This window comes from Orcinus orca, chromosome 10, assembly GCF_937001465.1.
Source record: "Orcinus orca chromosome 10, mOrcOrc1.1, whole genome shotgun sequence".
Classification (NCBI taxonomy): Eukaryota; Metazoa; Chordata; class Mammalia; order Artiodactyla; family Delphinidae; genus Orcinus; species Orcinus orca.
This window is the reverse complement of record NC_064568.1, coordinates 38,337,746-38,355,279: the sequence shown is the minus strand read 5'-3', so window position 1 is coordinate 38,355,279 and position 17,534 is coordinate 38,337,746. Positions and strand designations below refer to the sequence as shown.

At 50.9% G+C, this 17,534-nt stretch overlaps 2 protein-coding genes across 3 annotated transcripts in view; one reads left to right on the top strand and one right to left on the bottom strand.

Annotated features, from left to right (window-relative positions):
* RBM6 (RNA binding motif protein 6) overlaps nt 1–17,534 on the top strand; it is a 204,842-nt gene that overhangs the window by 1,044 nt on the left and 186,264 nt on the right. The gene's annotated exons all lie outside the window — the stretch shown is intronic.
* TRAIP (TRAF interacting protein) overlaps nt 568–17,534 on the bottom strand; it is a 28,610-nt gene continuing 11,643 nt past the window's right edge. The window contains exons 5-14 of one of the 2 annotated variants that reach the window (XM_033424378.2): nt 16,810–16,904; nt 16,196–16,309; nt 15,351–15,438; nt 14,508–14,597; nt 13,972–14,060; nt 6,189–6,344; nt 3,900–3,948; nt 3,477–3,626; nt 3,315–3,365; nt 568–3,093 (exon numbers count right to left, since the gene is read on the bottom strand). In XM_033424378.2, the coding sequence (XP_033280269.1) occupies nt 2,968–3,093; nt 3,315–3,365; nt 3,477–3,626; nt 3,900–3,948; nt 6,189–6,344; nt 13,972–14,060; nt 14,508–14,597; nt 15,351–15,438; nt 16,196–16,309; nt 16,810–16,904 (1,008 nt within the window). In that variant the 3' untranslated portion in view covers nt 568–2,967. The remainder of the gene's footprint in view (nt 3,094–3,314; nt 3,366–3,476; nt 3,627–3,899; nt 3,949–6,188; nt 6,345–13,971; nt 14,061–14,507; nt 14,598–15,350; nt 15,439–16,195; nt 16,310–16,809; nt 16,905–17,534) is intronic. The other variant, XM_004267815.4, reaches the window with a different exon arrangement.

Genomic DNA, 17,534 nt, shown 5'->3' with positions numbered 1-17,534 from the left:
TCCCACATCCCACATCTCACCCCCTGGCAAACACTTATATGCTTTCTGTCGCTAGGCATTTGCCCATTCTGGATATTTTATATAAAAGGAATCATACAAAATGTGACCTTTGGTATCTGTTTTCCTTCACTTAATCTTTTTGAGGTTAATCCAAATTGTAGCATGTATCGGTACATCATTCCTTTTTATGGCTGAATAATATTCCATCAGAGGCATATATCACAATTTGTTATCCAGTCACCTGTTGACATTTGAGTTGTTTATGCCTTTTGGATATTATGAATTGTGCTACTACGATTGTTCTTGGACAAGTATTTGAGTACTTGTTTTCAATTCTTTGGGGTATATGTCTAGGAGTAGAATTGCTGGGTCACATGGTAATTCTATGTTTAATTTTTTGACAGACCAAAAAGCTACTTTCCACAAGCAATGTACAGAAGTGATCTCCACATCATGGCCAAACTGGTTTTCCTTTTTTTTTTTTTTCAAATTATATCCATCCTAGAGGGTGTAAAGTAGTAGCTAATTGTGGGTTTTTTTTTTTCATTCAGTGAACATTTATTGGCTGTGTTATACGTACTAGGTACAGAAACCAGGGCCAGATTCTTAAGTAAGTGGTATCTTCAAATAGATACCAAAAGGCATTTGATGAAATTCAACATCCATTCCTGATTTTTTTTAACTCTTATTAAAATAGAAGTAGATATTTTTTAAAATTGTGGTTTTAACCATTTTTAAATGTACAATTCGGTGGCATTAAGTACATTCACAATATTGTGTAACCATCACCACTATTTCCAGAACTTTTTCTTTATCCCAAAGAGAAATACTGTATCCATTGAAAAGTAACTCTTCAACAATCTTAGATCCCCTGTTTCCCTGGAGCTTCTATTCTATTTTGTCTCTATGACTTTCCCTATTCTAGGTACCTAATGTAGGTGGAATTATAAAGTATTTGCCCTTTTGTGTCTCATTTATTTCACTTAGCATACCTTTTCAACATTCATCTAGGTTGTAGCATGTATCAGAATTTCGGTCCTTTTTTTTATTGTGATAAAATATGCATAAAATGAAATTTACCATTTTAACATCTTTAAATGTACGGTTCAGTAGCATTAAAGACATTCACATTGTTGTGCCACCATCACCACCATTCATCTCCAGAACTTCATCCTCCTAAACTGAAACTCTCAACCCATTAAATAATAACTTCCCATTCCCTCCTTCCCCACCCGTGGCAACAGCCATTCTACTTTCTGTCTCTATGAATTTGACTACTCTAGGTTTCTCATATAAATGGAATTATACAGTATTTGTCCTCTGTCCCTGGATTATTTCACTTAGCTTAATGTCTTCAAGGTTCATCTATGTTATAGCATGTTTCAGAACTTTTTAAAAGGCTGAGTAATATTCCATTGTATGTATAGACCCAGAGTCTTGTAGTTTTCCCTCACAGAGATCTTGTACATATTTTGTTAGATTTATACCTAAATATTTGTTTTCTTTTTTCTTCTTCTTTTTTGGTGCTGAAGTAAATGGTATTGGGTTTTTAATTTTAGTTGTTGGGACTTCCCTGGTGGTCCAGTGGCTAAGACTCCATGTTCCCAATGCAGGGGGCCCAGTTTCAATCCCTGGTCAGGGAACTACATCCCACATGCCACAACTAAGAGTTTGCATGCCACAACGAAGATCCCATGTGCTGCAACTAAGACCTGATGCAGCCAAATAAACATTTTTAAAAAAATTAAAAATAATTTGAATTGTTCATTACTGATCTATAAGAAAGCTATTAGCCAGCCACTGCACCCTTAACTTGATGCTACACTTCCCCTCACTAACTGTCCCTGTCTCAAGGCAGCACCAGAGGGGTCCAACCCCCATAACCAAGAGCGTCACTTCCTCCCCAAGAAGCCCAAGGCTCCTCCACACCTGCTGGAGAGCAGCTGGGCACTCTCAGCCTGAAGCATTCTCCCCTGTGCCAGGTCCATGCTGGGATCTGCAGAAACAGGTGAACTCCCATCCAGTAGTGAGAGAGGAAAGTTTAGGGGTCCTCATCCAAGCTAGAAGTTCAAAGGGAAGTCTTCTGGGAGAAAGTGCTTTTGAAGCTAAGATGCAGAGGCTAGCAATCTGTCTGGCAGAGTTGAAAGGTGAAGAGGGGGGTGTCACTGGTCATTTGTTGTGCTTGCTGTGAGTTCCCTGTGTGTCTAAACCCTAGTTCACCCATTTGCTTTCCTGCTTATGGCCTTTGCACTGTGCCCAGGTTAGAGACTCTGGACAAAGCTGAGGTGATGTCACTCTTGCTACAGTCTCCCTGTGCCCTATGAGAGGGCAAATGCCTAAGCGTGAAGCTGCTGGGTCTGGGTCTAGGTGAAGGTCCCGCTTTAGAAAATCATGCCAGACAGTTCTCCAAAGTGAGGGCAAATTTACACTCCCAGAGTCAGGAAGAAAAGACTCTATCTTTTTTATTTCACGAAGAAATCTGGCCCCCCTCCTCCCTACCACCATCCCCCATTCCCCGCCCTGCTTGGTCCAGGCCAACAGCAAGTCAGAGAGACAGGCAGAAGCTTGGGCAGGCTGAGGCTGCCTGAGAAGCCTCAAGCACTTTGGTCCTTACAGTCAACAAAAAACCCTGGTCTGGAGGACCAGAAGCAGCCCAGCCACATCCGATCATGGCTATAAATGGGAGCCTGGAATACGGAGCAAACCCTGCTGGCAGGAACAGTGAGCTGATCACATCAGCTCTCACAGGGAGACCCAGTATGATGGGGGGTGGGGCAGTGTGTGTGTGCAGGAAAAGCACAGTTTCTGGGCCTCACCTTCACCCCCATCTTCTTGTTTATCCTTGTCCTCAGGGCTGGTCCTAGAAGAGGGGCCATGCCCCGCAAACCATCTGCCGAGCCAGTCCGCAGTCCTCGGCCTATAAGTCAGAGGCATGTATCTGGCCACTGATCAGACTCACTGTTCTCACTACCACAGGAAGGTGTCCAGCTTGGCCTGGGAGGGAGGGAGCACTGTCCTGGCCCCCAGTCTCTGCTTAGCCCTGGCCTTGGGCTTGGGTTTAACGGGCAGTGAGCGGATCATAGTCGTGTCAGTCTGAAGGAAATGTCAAGGAAGAGGCCTAAAGAGGGGACTGGAATGGAATGCAGGGCAGGAAAGGCTCAGACTTGGTGGTGGGCAGCCCTGCTATACTGAGTAAGGTCTGGCTCTGCACACCTGGGGCTGCAGCCACTGGTGGGCTGGGGTCTGGGGGTACAGGTGAGGGATGATGTGGGCGCCACAGCTCAGCTCAGCCCAATGCTACAGAACAAGGATACAGGCTGGATGAATTTTGTCCGGCCTCCAAGTCCATCGAAGCCAGTCCTTACCTAAAGCAGAAGGAAGAGGTGAGTGGGCCAGGCTAATGGGCTAGGGGGCTGGCCACCCAGCCCCACCCCCAAGGAGGCTGGCACTTGCCACTTTTAGGAAACCACACTCACTGCATCTGTGCTGCGACAGGGCTCTGCCCTGGTCCTCTTGGTCTGTTTCTGGCCCAGGACAGCATTCCGGATGAAGACAGGGAAGGCACCAGCCAGCTCCTCATCAGGCTCTCCCAGACAGCGCTGGCCACCCAGCAAGAGCTGGGACTCCTGCAGAGGAGACCCCAGAGCCAGGCTTGATAAGCCGGATGGCAGCAAACAAGGAGGGTAGGAGGTGTGTTGGAATAGGATCAGGATCTCTGATGCTTCATCAGGAGGCAGGAAGGACAGTGAGTAGGGTTCCCAGGGTGGCTCCAAAGTGCTTCAGTCCTCCAGGGGTGAGAGGACTCTGGCAAGACCCTGACCTCTCAGAAAACCAGATTCATACTCAGTCCCGGCCAGAGTTGGAGGGTGATTGCCTGAGCTTCTTCTGGGAAGCCTTACCTGCTTGGGGCCTTTGGGCATCTTCTTGAGAACGTCCTGAACGGGAGAACTGCAAGAGCAAAACGTGAAGACAAGAGGCAGGTGAGCAAGACATAAGGGGTAGGTGAGGGACTTCCCTGTTGGCAGAGTGGTTAAGCATCCGCCTGCCAATACAGGGGACACGGGTTCGAGCCCTGGTGTGGAAAGATCCCACATGCCGCGGAGGAACTAAGCCTGTGCGCCACAACTACTGAGCCTGTGCTCTAGAGCCTGTGAGCCACAACTACTGAGCCTGTGCTCTAGAGCCCGTGAGCCACAACTACTGAGGCCCACATGCCTAGAGCCCGTGCTCTGCAACAAGAGAAGCCACCACAAGGAGAAGCGCGCGCACTGCAAGGAAGAGTAGCCCCCGCTCGCCGCAACTAGAGAAAGACCTCCGTGCAGCAAAGATGCAACGCAGCCATAAACAAACAAGCAAACAAATAAATATATTTTTAAAAGGGGGGGGCAGGCGAACCAGGCTCAGCACATTCCCCTTGGGGAGCCACCGCGTGGCATGGCTGCTGGCATGGCTGCGTGCTGGGCAAGGCACCTCAGTAATCCCTACCCCAAGAGCAGGTCTGTGAACAGCTGGATAGCCACAGCCACCAGAGTGGTGGAGGCAGGGGAGGTTGGGCCATATTCCAATCTTGTGGCTTCCACTCAGGGACAAACCAATTCCACTCACCATTGGAATGATGGGCTCTCAGTCACCTCACCACATCCTGGGCTGTATGTGGGGCTGGAGAGCCCAACAAATTCACTACCCACAGAAGGCAGGCCACTCATGCCCTGAAAATGAGCTCAGGCCTAGCCCCATCTGCCCAGAGAGGGGTCACCACCTCCAGAGGACCCTCAGTAAGTTAGAGAGCCCGTAAAGTACTCTCAGAACACAGGGTTAGGCCATCTCCCTAGATAAATCTGTGCAGGTAGGGTCTGGGGCAGAACAGGTCATGGCCCCAGGCCCTAGTCTGCCACTCCTAGTTCCAGAGCTGGACCCAGTGTTTCCATCCAACTCCTGGGGACCCTAGCAGCTGGATACCCTCTTCTCATATCTTCCCAGAAGAGTGGGAGAATGGTGACCTAAGGCTGACCCTGTGGATTCTCAAAGCCATAAGGACAGGGGCAGGATCAGGGCCTGCAAATATTGAACCCCTCTGTTCCTGCCCCCATAGCCTGTGGTGATGCCGCATGATGACCATGGGAAGAATCTCCTCTTGCTCCACTTGCAAGTCCGGTTCTGGGGAGGCTGGGCTCCCTCACCCCCCTCACAGGCACTGAAGATGGTAGAAATGTCTCTAAAAGGTATGGTAGCCTGCAGGCCCCAGGTGCCCACTTTCAACCTGTATAGTTAAAGAGGCAACAAGAGGAAGCCAGAGTACCGAGCAGGCACTGATAGGCCCCCTGACTGTAGCCCCCATGTTCTACGTTTGTTTCTCACTGCTACCAGGCCTGGCCCTATACAGCACTGGTGCCTCTGCCCCTGAGTCTGGGGAGGGGTAGAAAATCCAGCTGGCTTTCCCTTTTGTCCTCTCCCTGGGCCTCCTCTACCTCCACTGCCTAATATCTCAATTTCTTTCTCTCATGTCCAAAGTCTTTGACTGAGAAAAAACTTGCTCAGCCCCTGACTCCCTTACCTGAGCAGCGTACAACTACATGGATGTACAGGAGTAGCTCTTGTCTCCATGATGAACTAGTGGCCTGCCTGGCCAAGGAGACAGCCTCCCTACTCCCAGTCCCACTGTACCAATAGTGCAGGTCCCACCCATACCACTGCAGCTCCTCATAGCTTTTCATGTCTGCCCCTGTGGGCTACCTCCTTAAGTGGTAGGGCTCTGGTTCCATGGTCTGATATGGTCCTGCCTCAAGCATGAGCCTGTGGGGCACACAATGGAAGAGGAAGTTCAGAGTCCCTGACTTAAGACTCCAGCGAGCCCATTCAAGGTACTGGGAGCACCCTGCCTCCCAACAGCATCAGCCCAGACCTGCCCCTGCTGGGACCCCCATGTTCTCTCTAATTCACATCCCCAACTTTGCTTGAAGGGTGATTGTGAAGATTAATGAGACAAGCAACAGAAGGGCTTTGTACAGATTGAGTACTCAGGAGAGGGCAGAAAGGTAGCTGGAACCAAATCCATGGCCATGGCCATGGCCAAGCCCAGGTGACCCTCACTGCCCTGTCAGCCACTCAGAGTTATTAGGGTAGGCCCTGCAGAGATCTCTTAGCCATCCTCCCTCCAGGCTGTGGAAGGGCCAGGGGCTACCACTTACTGTGCCTTCTCTGGGAAGAGCCTCTTGGCATGGCCATGCTGGGTGCTGGAGGGCTGGGCTGGGGGAGTATCCACATTAAAGGTGGCATTGAGGTCAATATCATCGCCGAAGGCTGGCCGGCGAAGCTTCAGGTTCAGCATCTCCACAGGAGCTGGGCTATAGGCAGAGATGGCCTGGTTAATCAAGACCACAGCGGCAGCCCAGAAGGACAAAAGCCCCTCAAGCATCAGAGATGGCTCAGCTCCAGGGGCCTGGAGCCCACACCTGGTTTAGAGCCATCCTGCAAGGAAGCCCAAATCTCTACAGAAAAAACCACTTGGCTTAGTCCTTCACACAGTGGAAGTCTGGAAGACATGAAAGGAAGCAAGCAAAAACTCACACAAAACCCAAATGTACAACTAAAAGGTCTTTTGTTCACGTAGCCTCATTTCTCAGAATGCAAGGCAAGGATCCTGTCAGAGAGGTGACCACAGACTGAAGTAAAGGGATGTCCCTTCCAGTGCTACTTATTATGACAAATGGCACAATCTTAGAAACTGGCAAAATGACTCCCCTAGGGGGCTGGTACTGTCATAGCTTGAATATGATATACACATTAAAGTAGTGTTTCTAGAGAGTAAACTTAATAACATGGGAAAGTGCTCATATGTTAAATTTAAAAAGCAATACAAAACTCTATAGTCAACAAAAGAAAAAACAGAATTAGACTTCACAAAAATTTTAAATTTCGCGCATCAAAAGATACTATCAATAGAGTAAAAGGGCAATCCACAGAATGGGAGAAAATATTTGCAAATCATATATCTGTTAACGGATTAAAATCCAGAATATATAGAGAACTTCTAAAGCCCAACAACAAAAAAGCAAATAACCCAATCGAAAATGGGCAAAGGACTTGAACAGACATTCCTCCTAAGATGATTTATAAATGGCCAATAAAGGGGAGTTCCCTGATGGCCTAATGTTTAGGATTCTGGGCTTTCACTGCTGTGGCCCAGGTTTAATCCCTGGTCTGGGAACTGAGATCCCCATAAGCCGCAGAATGGCCAAAAGAAACCACCCCCCTAAACAAATGGCCAATGAAGACATGAAAAGACCCCCAATACCACTAATCATTAGGGAAATGCAAATCAAAACTACAATGAGACACCCCTCACACTCATTAGGATGGCTACCATAAAAAAAAACAAAACAGAAAATAACAACTATTGGTGAGAATGTTCTTAAATTGGAACCCTGTGCACTGTTGGTGGGAATGTAAAGTGATTAAATCACTGTGGAAAACAGAAAGACAGTTCCTCAAACAATTAAAACTAGAATTATCAAGTGATATAGCCATTCCATTTTTGGGTGTATGTGCAAAAGAACTGGAAGCAGGATCTCAAAGAGATATTTGTGTATCCGTGTTCACAGTAGCATTATCCACAATAGCCAAAAGGTGGAAGCAACCCAAGAGTCCATCTACAAAAGAATGCATGAGCAAAATGTGGTATAGACATACAATGGAATATTATTCAGCTTCAAAAAAGAAATTCTACAACATGAATGAACCCTGAGGACATTATGCCAACTGAAAGAAGCCAGTCACAAAAAGACTGTATGATTCTACTTACATGAGGTATTTGGAGTAGTCAAGACCATAGAGACAGAAAGGAGAATGGTGGTTGCCAGGGGCTGAGGGGGAGGGGGAGGAAATGGGGAGTTACTGTTTAATGAGTATAGCATTTTTTACAAGACAAAAATTCGGGGGATAGATGTTGGTGATGGTTGCACAACCTTATGAACATCTTTAATACCACTGAACTGTACACTTAAAAATGTTGGTAAGGGACTTCCCCAGTGGTCCAGGGGTAAAGAATCCGCCTTCCAATGCAGGGGACGCGGGTTCGATCCCTGGTCGGGGAATTAAGATCCCACATGCCGCGGGGCAACTAAGCCCATGCGCCACAACTACTGAGCCTGCGTGCCTCAACTAGAGAGAGAAAACCCGCACGCCACAACTAGAGAGAAGCCCGCGCACCACAGTGAAAGATTCCACATGCCACAAAGAAGATCCCGCGTGCCGCAACTAAACCGGATGCAGCCAAAAAAAAAAAAAAAAAGTTGGTAAATTTTATGTTATGTATATTTTACCACAATAAAATTGGGGGGAAAAAAACCAAAGAAAACTCTATGTATAGTATAATCACATGACTGTGCACACACATCCCCCACTCTACCACATACAGAAAAAGGACTTGAAGGGATTTACCACTGGTCAATGGTGACTACCTCTGGGATAAGTCCATATTTTCCAAATTCTCAACAATGCATGTGTTTTTACTTTTTTTAATGGGGGAAGGGTATAATTCTATTAGAAAATTTAAGCCAACAGGATTTTTTCTAGCCCATCCAGACCTGGTGGGGCTCCCCAGCTCCTGTGATCAGAGAACTCCGGGGAGTGGCAGGGGAAGCCCCAAGACCACTCTTTCCCTCAGGAGCCTTTCAGAGCTGCCCACAGCCCTACTCTCACTACTCAGGGACAGAGGGATGAGCTGTGCCGTATTAGTCTCTGGCCAGGAGCCAGATGGGGTGTGCAGATCAGAGGAAAGGAACTACCTGCACTGACTTGGGTAGGTAAGCAATCTGGGAAGCTTGGACTCTCTCTTTCTTTCCCTGGCCAGACCCCTGGAAGCTCTACCCTTTCCTTGCCTGTAGGTGGAAGCAAAGGCTGCATAGACGCACCTCAGACCAACTTCACGCATTGCTTTGCTTCCCACTCTGGGAACCACAGCATAAAGCAGCAGTCAGGACCACTCATGCCAATCTTTTTTTTTTTTTAATAATTTTATTTTATTTATTTATTTTTATTTTTGGCTGCATTGGGTCTTCGTTGTTGCTCACGGGCTTTCTTTAGTTGTGGTGAGCAGAGGCTACTCTTCATTGTGGTGCTCGGGCTTCTCACTGCGGTGGCTTCTCTTGTGGAACACAGGCTCTAGGCGCGTGGGCTTCAGTAGTTGTAGCCCAGGGGCTCTAGAGCATAGGCTCAATAGTTGTGGCACGTGAGCTTTAGTAGTTGTGGCTCGCAGGCTCTAGAGTGCAGGCTCAGTAGTTGTGGCGCACGGCTTAGCTGCTCCGCGGCATGTGGGATCTTCCTAGACCAGGGCTTGAACCCGTGTCCCCTGCATTGGCAGGAGGATTCTTAACCACTGTGCCACCAGGGAAGCCCCATGCCAATCTTCTGTAAGATCTGTTACTCTGCCACTGTTTACCAATCTCAGCAAGTCCAGGTCCAGGTTAAGAGAGGTGCACTCAGGTGGCAGGCAGGGTCTGGCTATGACAGCCATTTTGCCCTCCAGGTGGCTCAGGGTAGGACTTCCTGCTGCCATTGCCTCAGACCTTGCCCAGTGGTGTTCATGGCATGTGCCCAGCCTTGGCTCAAGCCAAGCCAGTCTTTTTCACTCACACCTCCTGGCCATCCCCAACACTAAATTCAAGACTCAGGAGGTTCTCTCAGTGCCTCCCTCACTCCCCCACACCATCTGGCTCATATGAACACATTTCTTGTTCCCTCAGACACTTCCTGGTAAATCCTTCTTCTTTTATAAGCTCGAACCCTGTTTTTCTTCCTGCCAATGGTCCTTCTTTCCTTCCCACCTTCTGTCTGTCTGACAAGGTGGAAGAGTCTAGAGCTTAGTGGCCATATACACCCCCCAACTGGTTGAGGGCCTGGCTTTAGGTCCTCCTCGGTGATACCATCATCTTTGGGATAGTCACCCATGGCCAACATACAGGGCTTCATGCCAGAGGACTCAGGAATTGGGGCAAGACACCCCTCTTTCCAAAACTCAACCAAGGCCCTGGGCAGACCTATTACCTGTGTGGCACGGGAGTTAGTCAGTGTGTCCTCCATGAACTCATGGCAACCGGCAGGCCTACCCTAAGCAAAGGCCTCCCCAACTCCCTTCAGCTTGGAGGTCAGGGGCTCTTGGGGTCCATGAGAGAGGTCTTCCAAACACCTCCTCTGTGGTTGGGGGTGATAGCTACCTCCTGAGGCCTCCCTAAAATGACAGGAGTGAAGGATAACCCTACTGCAACAAATGGAATGGGCAGCCATCATCAGTACCCATAGAGTTCCACAAAAATCTGGGAGAGAGCATGGCCAGGGGATAGGAGACTTACACAATAGCCAGAACCCACCAGGAGAGGGCTACGGATGCAAGGGAGGAGCGGGGAAGACCTGGATTTACAGATGCATTAAACAAGCCTGAAAATGGGGGTACTGATGGAAGGTGCGAGCTTGGTACCACCCCTCCCTACATCAGGGAGTGAGCACCAGGAAGTGAGCCTGCTACCTGGGGCCAAGAATGAGAAGGGCCTTTTCTAAAGTCACCTGCAAACCATCCACGGGATCTTACGGCAGCCAGTACTGGACCTGACAGCAAATCCCTCTGCACCTAGGTTCAGACATGATACCAGATGACTGCACATTCTCCCAATCCCTGCCCATAAAGGTTGGGTTCCCAGGACACCTTTCTGTTATTCCTCCTCAGAGGGCCACAGGCAGCCAAGGACCCCCAAGCATGAGAGGGAAGTCCAAGAGAAAGGCCATGATGTGCAAACACTGGCCCTGACAGAAATGAAAATGCTAGACCATAAAACAAGGTATAGCATATTTTGCCAAGGATGTATTCAGCGAGCAAGAAAGAATGTGTGCAAATTTAAAATGCGATTGTTGATTCAGCCTTAAAAAGGAAGGAAATTGGGACTTCCCTGGTGGCGCAGCGGATAAGACTCCAAGCTCCCAATGCAGGGGGCCCAGGTTCGATGCCTGGTCTGGGAACTAGATCCTACATGCGTGCCGCAACTAAGAGTTCGCATGCCACAACGATGGAGCTCACCTGCCGCAACTAAGGAGCCCATGTGCTGCAACTAAGGAGCATCCAAGCTGCAACTAAGGGGCCTGCCTGCTGCAACTAAGACCCAGTGCAATCAACTAACCAACCAAACAAATAAATAAAAAGAAAGTAAGCAAAAGCAGGAATGGAAAGTCCCTGGGCACCTAGAGGAAGCCTCTGTGCTTGTGCTCCCCCTTACTGTGGACGCCAGACACAGATGACAAGTGCATGGAAACACCAAGGCCCATGGAATAGAAAGTGGAGGGAGCACGATGGGGAGCTTGCAGACAGCAGCCTTGAGTGATATCCTAAAAAAAAGGATTTTTACTTTCTGCCTTGACTCAGGTTGGGTTCTAAAGGTCTATCTACATGAGATGGTCACTGAGACTAACAGCTCCCTGAGGGTGGGTACTATACCTGCCAAGCTCCGGACAGAGCCCTCATGTTACCTGGGGCTTCCAAGGTGGCTGGGCCGATAGACTCTGAGTGTAGAGTAGGTAGGAGGGACCAGAAACAGAGCTCAGTTTGTCAAAATCAGCCACAGGCTGGACCTCACAGAGTCATGTGCCCATCACACTCCCACAGCCCTCAGACCTAAACTGGGGCAGGCAGGCAGCCCTGGCTCTGTAAAGAGACACTGGAAGGGGCTTCCCTTGTGGCGCAGTGGTCAAGAATCTGCCTGCCAATGCAGGGGACACAGGTTCAAGCCCTGGTCCAGAAAGATCCCACATGCTGCAGAGCAACTAAGCCCGTGCACCACAACTACTGAGCCCACGTGCCACAACTACTGAAGCCAGCGCGCCTGGAGCCCATGCTCCACAACAAGAGAGGCCACCGCAACGAGAAGCCAGCGCACCACAACAAGGAGTAGCCCCCGCTCACCGCAACTAGAGAAAGCCCGTGTACAGCAACGAACACCCAACGCAGCCAAAAATAAATAAATTAAATAATTAAAAAAAAAAAAATGAAACACTGGAGGACCTGAGGTATGAAAGGAAAGAGAAAGACTGAGGAATGAAAGGTAGGAGAATGAGAGGAAACTGGCTTGCATGCATTCACTGCCCCCCTCAGATGCTGACCGGGTACTATGGTGTGGGGGAAGGAGCGTGTGTGTGAGGAAGCTGATGGTGGGGACACAGATCAGGAGGCAGCTCCCGGTCTACTCACAGCCGGGTGTGTACACAGGGGGTAGACCAGGCTCCAGAAAGCCTCTAGAGCACCTCTGTGGACCCTAGCAGCTAATGGCATCTGAATAAGAAGTGCTACCTGTGCAGAGGACAGTGAGCTTATTTCTGCTGAGGAGACTAGGGAAGGCTCCGCAGGGCAGCTGACACTTCAGTGTGGAGAAGAGCAGAAACACAGGAGGGCATAGGAGCAGGAAGGCAAGGGGTGTTCTGCTGCATTGGGCAGTGTGATTTGGCTGAAGCCTGAATATCCACCGCAGCCCACAAGGCCAGCTCCATGAGGGCCTGAGGCCAGTGCCAAGGGTCCTGGGAGATGTTTGGCAAGGGAGTGGCATGATGCCCTGGGGCTGCTATACAGGACAGGAGGGAGGAGTGGGGCGATGGGTCACAAGTCTCACACGGAGGTGGGAGCAAGGAAAAGGGTCAGGAAGGCACCACAGAAGTTAGATGGGCAGGCTCTAGCAACTGAGTGGATGTGGGGAAGAGGGAGCATAATGAGTTTCCAACGTTGAAACGTGGCTCAAAGGGACTTCCCTGATGGTCTAGTGGGTAAGATGCCACACTCCCAATGCAGGGGGCCCGGGTTCGATACCTGGTCGGGGAACCAGATCCCACAGGCATGCCGCAACTAAGAAGTCCACACACTGCAACTAACAGCCCGCATGCTGCAACTAAGAAGACTGCATGCCACAACTAAAGATCCCTCATGCTGCAACTAAGACCCTGCTCAGCCTAAATAAATAAATAGTTAAATAAAAACAAAAGTGGCTGAAATAAAAGTGGCTGGGGGGCTTCCCTGGTGATGCAGTGGTTAAGAATCCGCCTGCCAATGCAGGGGACACGGGTTCGAGCCCTGGTCCGGGAAGATCCCACATGCCGCGGAGCAACTCAGCCTGTGCGCCACAACTACTGAGCCTGCGCTCTAGAGCCCGTGAGCCACAACTACTGAGCCTGCGTGCCATAACTACTGAAGCCCACGTGCCTAGAGACCATGGTCTGCAACAATAGAAGCCACCACAATGAGAGGCCCATGCACTGCAACGAAGACCCAACACAGCCAAAAAAAAAAAAGTGGCTGGGGACTATGCTGGTGGTCCAGTGGTTAAGGATCCGCACTACCAATGCAGGGGGCATGGGTTCAATCCCTGATTGGGGAACTAAGATCCTGCATGCCGCGTGGCTCGGGGAAAAAAAAAAAAGTGGCTGGGCTGCTGGGTTGTGTCTTCTGTCTGGACCATCAGGAGGGCTGCTAGGCAGGAGATTGCCCTGAGGACCCTCTCAGCCCATTGGCTTCTGTGGAACACTGGGGAGGAGGACACCCATCCCTCTGCCTCTGGCTCCCTCTGCTGGCAGCTTTAATGTGCATATTCCTGGAACCAGAAGAGAGTTACAGTATTTCCATGGTTGTTTCAGAACCTGGGGCAGACGGATACATTAGGTGAGCCATTCCATAAACAGGATGCCCTGAGCTGGTGCTCCTGCCCTTTCTCTGACCAGCCCTAGGTACTTTCTGGCCTCCCCTGGCCTCTCCTTGTCAGAGCCCAGAATCTACCTCAAAGCTGCTTTCCAGCTAAATCTTGGCTATCTCCCAGGGCAGGGGGTCCACAGCCTTCAGGCCCACATGGGCCACCCACTCCCACAAAGCCAGGAAGAGTGAGGACACCCTTACCAGGGAGCTCCTCCAGCCTATAGCCCTTGCACCACCCCAGAGGGTCAACAAACCTCTCTAAAACCAGGCGGTTGACAGCCTCACTGTCCACTGGTGGCAGGTTCAGGGTTTCCTGCAGCATCGTTAGCTTTTTTCTCAGGCTCTTGGGGAAGGAAAGAGAAGAGAGTGAAAGAGCCGCTGAGGCACCAAGTCCAGAGGGACTACCAAGGACTGAGCACCACACACGAAAGGCAAGCCCACTGGGAACAGAACAAGGCCCGAAACCCAAATATCAGGCTCAGGAAGCCAGGACCACCCGACCTCAGAACCCGTCTCTGGTGGAGCCCCTACTCTGGTGGTCTCAAGGATGTAGGCACAGGACAGACTGTGAGGAAGACCCAGGTGCTCTCTGTCCTCTGCTGAGGAGGCCCCGGCTCCAGACCAAGGGCCAAGGCACATGTCCTGACCCACCCTGACCCAGGAGGATGCAGGGATCCCAGAGCCACCACCACTGACTGGTGCAAGGTTTCGCAGGCAGAACTGGCCAGCCCTGTTCTTGGAGGGCACATAAGCCACCCCTCGTTCCCGCCTGGCCAGAGATGTCCCTCACTGCGATTTCCTTGTCAGCACTCTGTAAGTCCTTCTGGGCCGACCTCAGCTCCAACTTGGCCTGGTCCAGTTCAGAGTAGACTGTCTGCAACTACAAGAAAGTGTAAGGAGAAAAGGATGAACCCAGGGGTGCCCATGTGCCCTGCCCGCACCTGCTGCTACACCAGCTCGTGGTAGCCCGGGGTCCAGAAGAGCTGGGAACACGGGAAGGAGACCCTAGCTCCATGGGGCTGGACCTTAGTCCGGCAATGTCCATCTGGAGCTGCCCAGGAGCAAGGGCTACTTCCTACACCCTTGCCCATGGATGCACCATGCCCAGAAATAAAAACTGCTGTGCTGACTGCATCAGGTTCCAAGATGCCTTCTACTGGGTGTCCCCTGGTGGCCTAGTGGTTAGGATTCCAGGCTTTCACTGCCATGGCCCAGGTTCAGTCTCTGGCTGGGGAACTGAGATCCCACAAGCCGAGCGGCGTGGCCAAAAAACACAAACAAACAAAATAAAAACAAAACAAAAAATACCCCCAAACAAGAGGCCTCATACTCTGGGCCTGGAACAAAAAACAGGCACCTGCAGCTGTCACATTTGGGACCTGTGTGCTCCAGCCAGCTGAGAGGTACCCAGAAGAGCAGAGAGGAACAGAAGTGTGCAGAGGCTGGGGGGATACCTGCCTGATCTACCACCCTAACTGGACAAGCCATGTAGCCAGAGTCAATGCCCAGTAAGGATCAGAAACCAGCCTCTGTGAGTCATCCAACAGCCCCATGGCCTTGCTTAGGAGACACACATGAGCATGACAAAAGGACAGCCACCTCTCCCCTCACTGTCAGCTCCCCACTGAATTACCTTGCTTCTGGAAGAAAACAAATCCTTCTTCAGTTTGTCGGCTAACTCCCCTGAGGCCTTCCGCGCCTCTTTTAGATTCTCGTACTCTCTACAAAGGGGCCATGGAAAGACATGTCAGCACCAGACACCTGCTGGTCAGACTGAGCCACAGCACCAACCAAACACAAAGCCCAGCCCAAGCCCTCAGCCCTTCTCATTCCTACTCTGACACCTGAGCCCAGAGGGGACCAGGTGGTGCTGTGGAGGGTCTGGCACCCAATGCAAGGAGAGCTGGTGAGTCTCTGTTCCCTGCCTGCCTGCAGGCACTGGCGATTTGAGAGGGTGTGCAGGAAGCCCCGGCCCCACTACGAGGCCCCCTACACCACCTGACCCCTACACGAGGCATCTGGGATCCTCCATGCCTGTCAGCCAAGTGGTCCCTTTTCTCCCACCTCACACCCATTGTAGTAAACATCTGAGCTGAGTTTCTGATGCAAGCCAGGCAGGGTCAGTAACAGTGCTAATAGGAAACAGGCTCCAGATATCATGATGGGGCTCATGGCTCAGAAAGCTGTGCCAACGTCTTTAGAAATAACACTTATAGTTCACACTCAATTCTCTCAAAATCCTGTGAGGCAAGTTATTATTATCTCCATTCAGGAAGCTGAGGATCAGAGAGGTTAAGAAATTGGCTCCTGGCCACATGGTGAAAGGGGTGAGGGTTCAAACTGAGGCAGCACGGCTCCAGAGCCTGCCCCTTAACTCCACCTGCTGTGCTTTACAAGAGATGGGCAACAGACGGAGAGGCATGGCTGGGGTGCCATGGCTTAGCTCCTGGGCTTGGATAGAGGGGCCAGAGTACACACTTCTTGAGGGACACGCAGTACACAGCCAACTGCTCCACCGCTGACTGTCCCACACCCATGTCGCGGATCATCTCCTCCACCTCGGGCCGCTGACTCTGGAGTAGGAGCTCAATTCTGAAAAACACCCAGCCCACGGCATTTAAAATCTGGAGGCTGATGGGTAGGTACCCAGTGCAGCTCTGCTTCCCTTTGCTGCCGTTGCTATGGTGACAGCCTGAGCTGCTAGGATGCTTCAGCAGGCAGGTCTGTCCAAAGAAAGGCCCCACAGCAGAGCTAAGCACAGCTGCAGCAATGCTGCTGAGGAAGAAGGGGTGTTGACAGAGAGCCTCAGGTCAGGGATCCCCAGAGAGAGGTTCTTGGAACAAAACCCCTGCCAGGTCATTTGGCCACAGGCAACAGGGACAGGGAGGAGTGTGGCAAGAGCCCCCATGGAAAGTAGAGGAGCCCATAGAGGTTGAGTAAGACCTGTGCCCATACTCAGCTAGCCTGAGCCCCCCATGGCCTATGGAGAGTTGAGCTACAGAGGTGAGCCAGCCCCTGCTGAAGTCCTGAGAGCTGTGCCCCAGAGGGCCCTAGATGCAAGGGCACAGGGCAGGCCCCAGATCCAAGCTCACCGCTCCATGGTCTTCATCTTGTTCCGGAGCCGGCGGGCCTCCTCCCGTGCTTGTTTGGTCTCATCCTGCTGCTGTTCCAAGTACTTCATCTGCTTCTGAAGAGCAAACGTACCCCTACATATCTGTTGCTTGGAAGCTCCTGGGGCCAAGGCTAAAGTCACTGGGAGAACACTACCCTAGAACTGTATGCTTTTGAAAATGCTGATAAGCATATGCTCCAACCCCCAGGAGGTAAGGCTCCTGGGCCCCACTCTGGCTTATGCTTTTTCTGCTAAGAGGCCCTAGGCCAGCTGCTTCCTCACCTCCCTGTTTGCTTCCTCCTGAGATAGGTCTTACCATAGGCACAGCCCACTCCCAGGATCTATAGGCCTGCTGGGGGCTGCCAGGGTCCTGTGGCCTGCTGTGTAGGAAGCTGAAGAAGCCTGGAGCACAAATCCAGGCTGCGCTATCCACCAGCTAGACCTATGGACAGTTGCTGGGGTAGGAGAGCTGAGCCAGAGGCAGCTGGCCAGGCTGCCCTCAGTACCTGGCCACTTCATCTCTGACCTGGGACTGCCAGCAGACTCCTGCTCTACAGCCAGGTGCTGGTTCACTCCTTCCTTCCCACTGGCCAGGCCACGTGATCCAGGCCAGCCACGAAGCAGAGACAGAAACAATGAACACCCTGGGGCTCTATCTGTTCACAAGGATGGCTCCCTTTCCCTTTCAAATGGCATCCAGCAAGG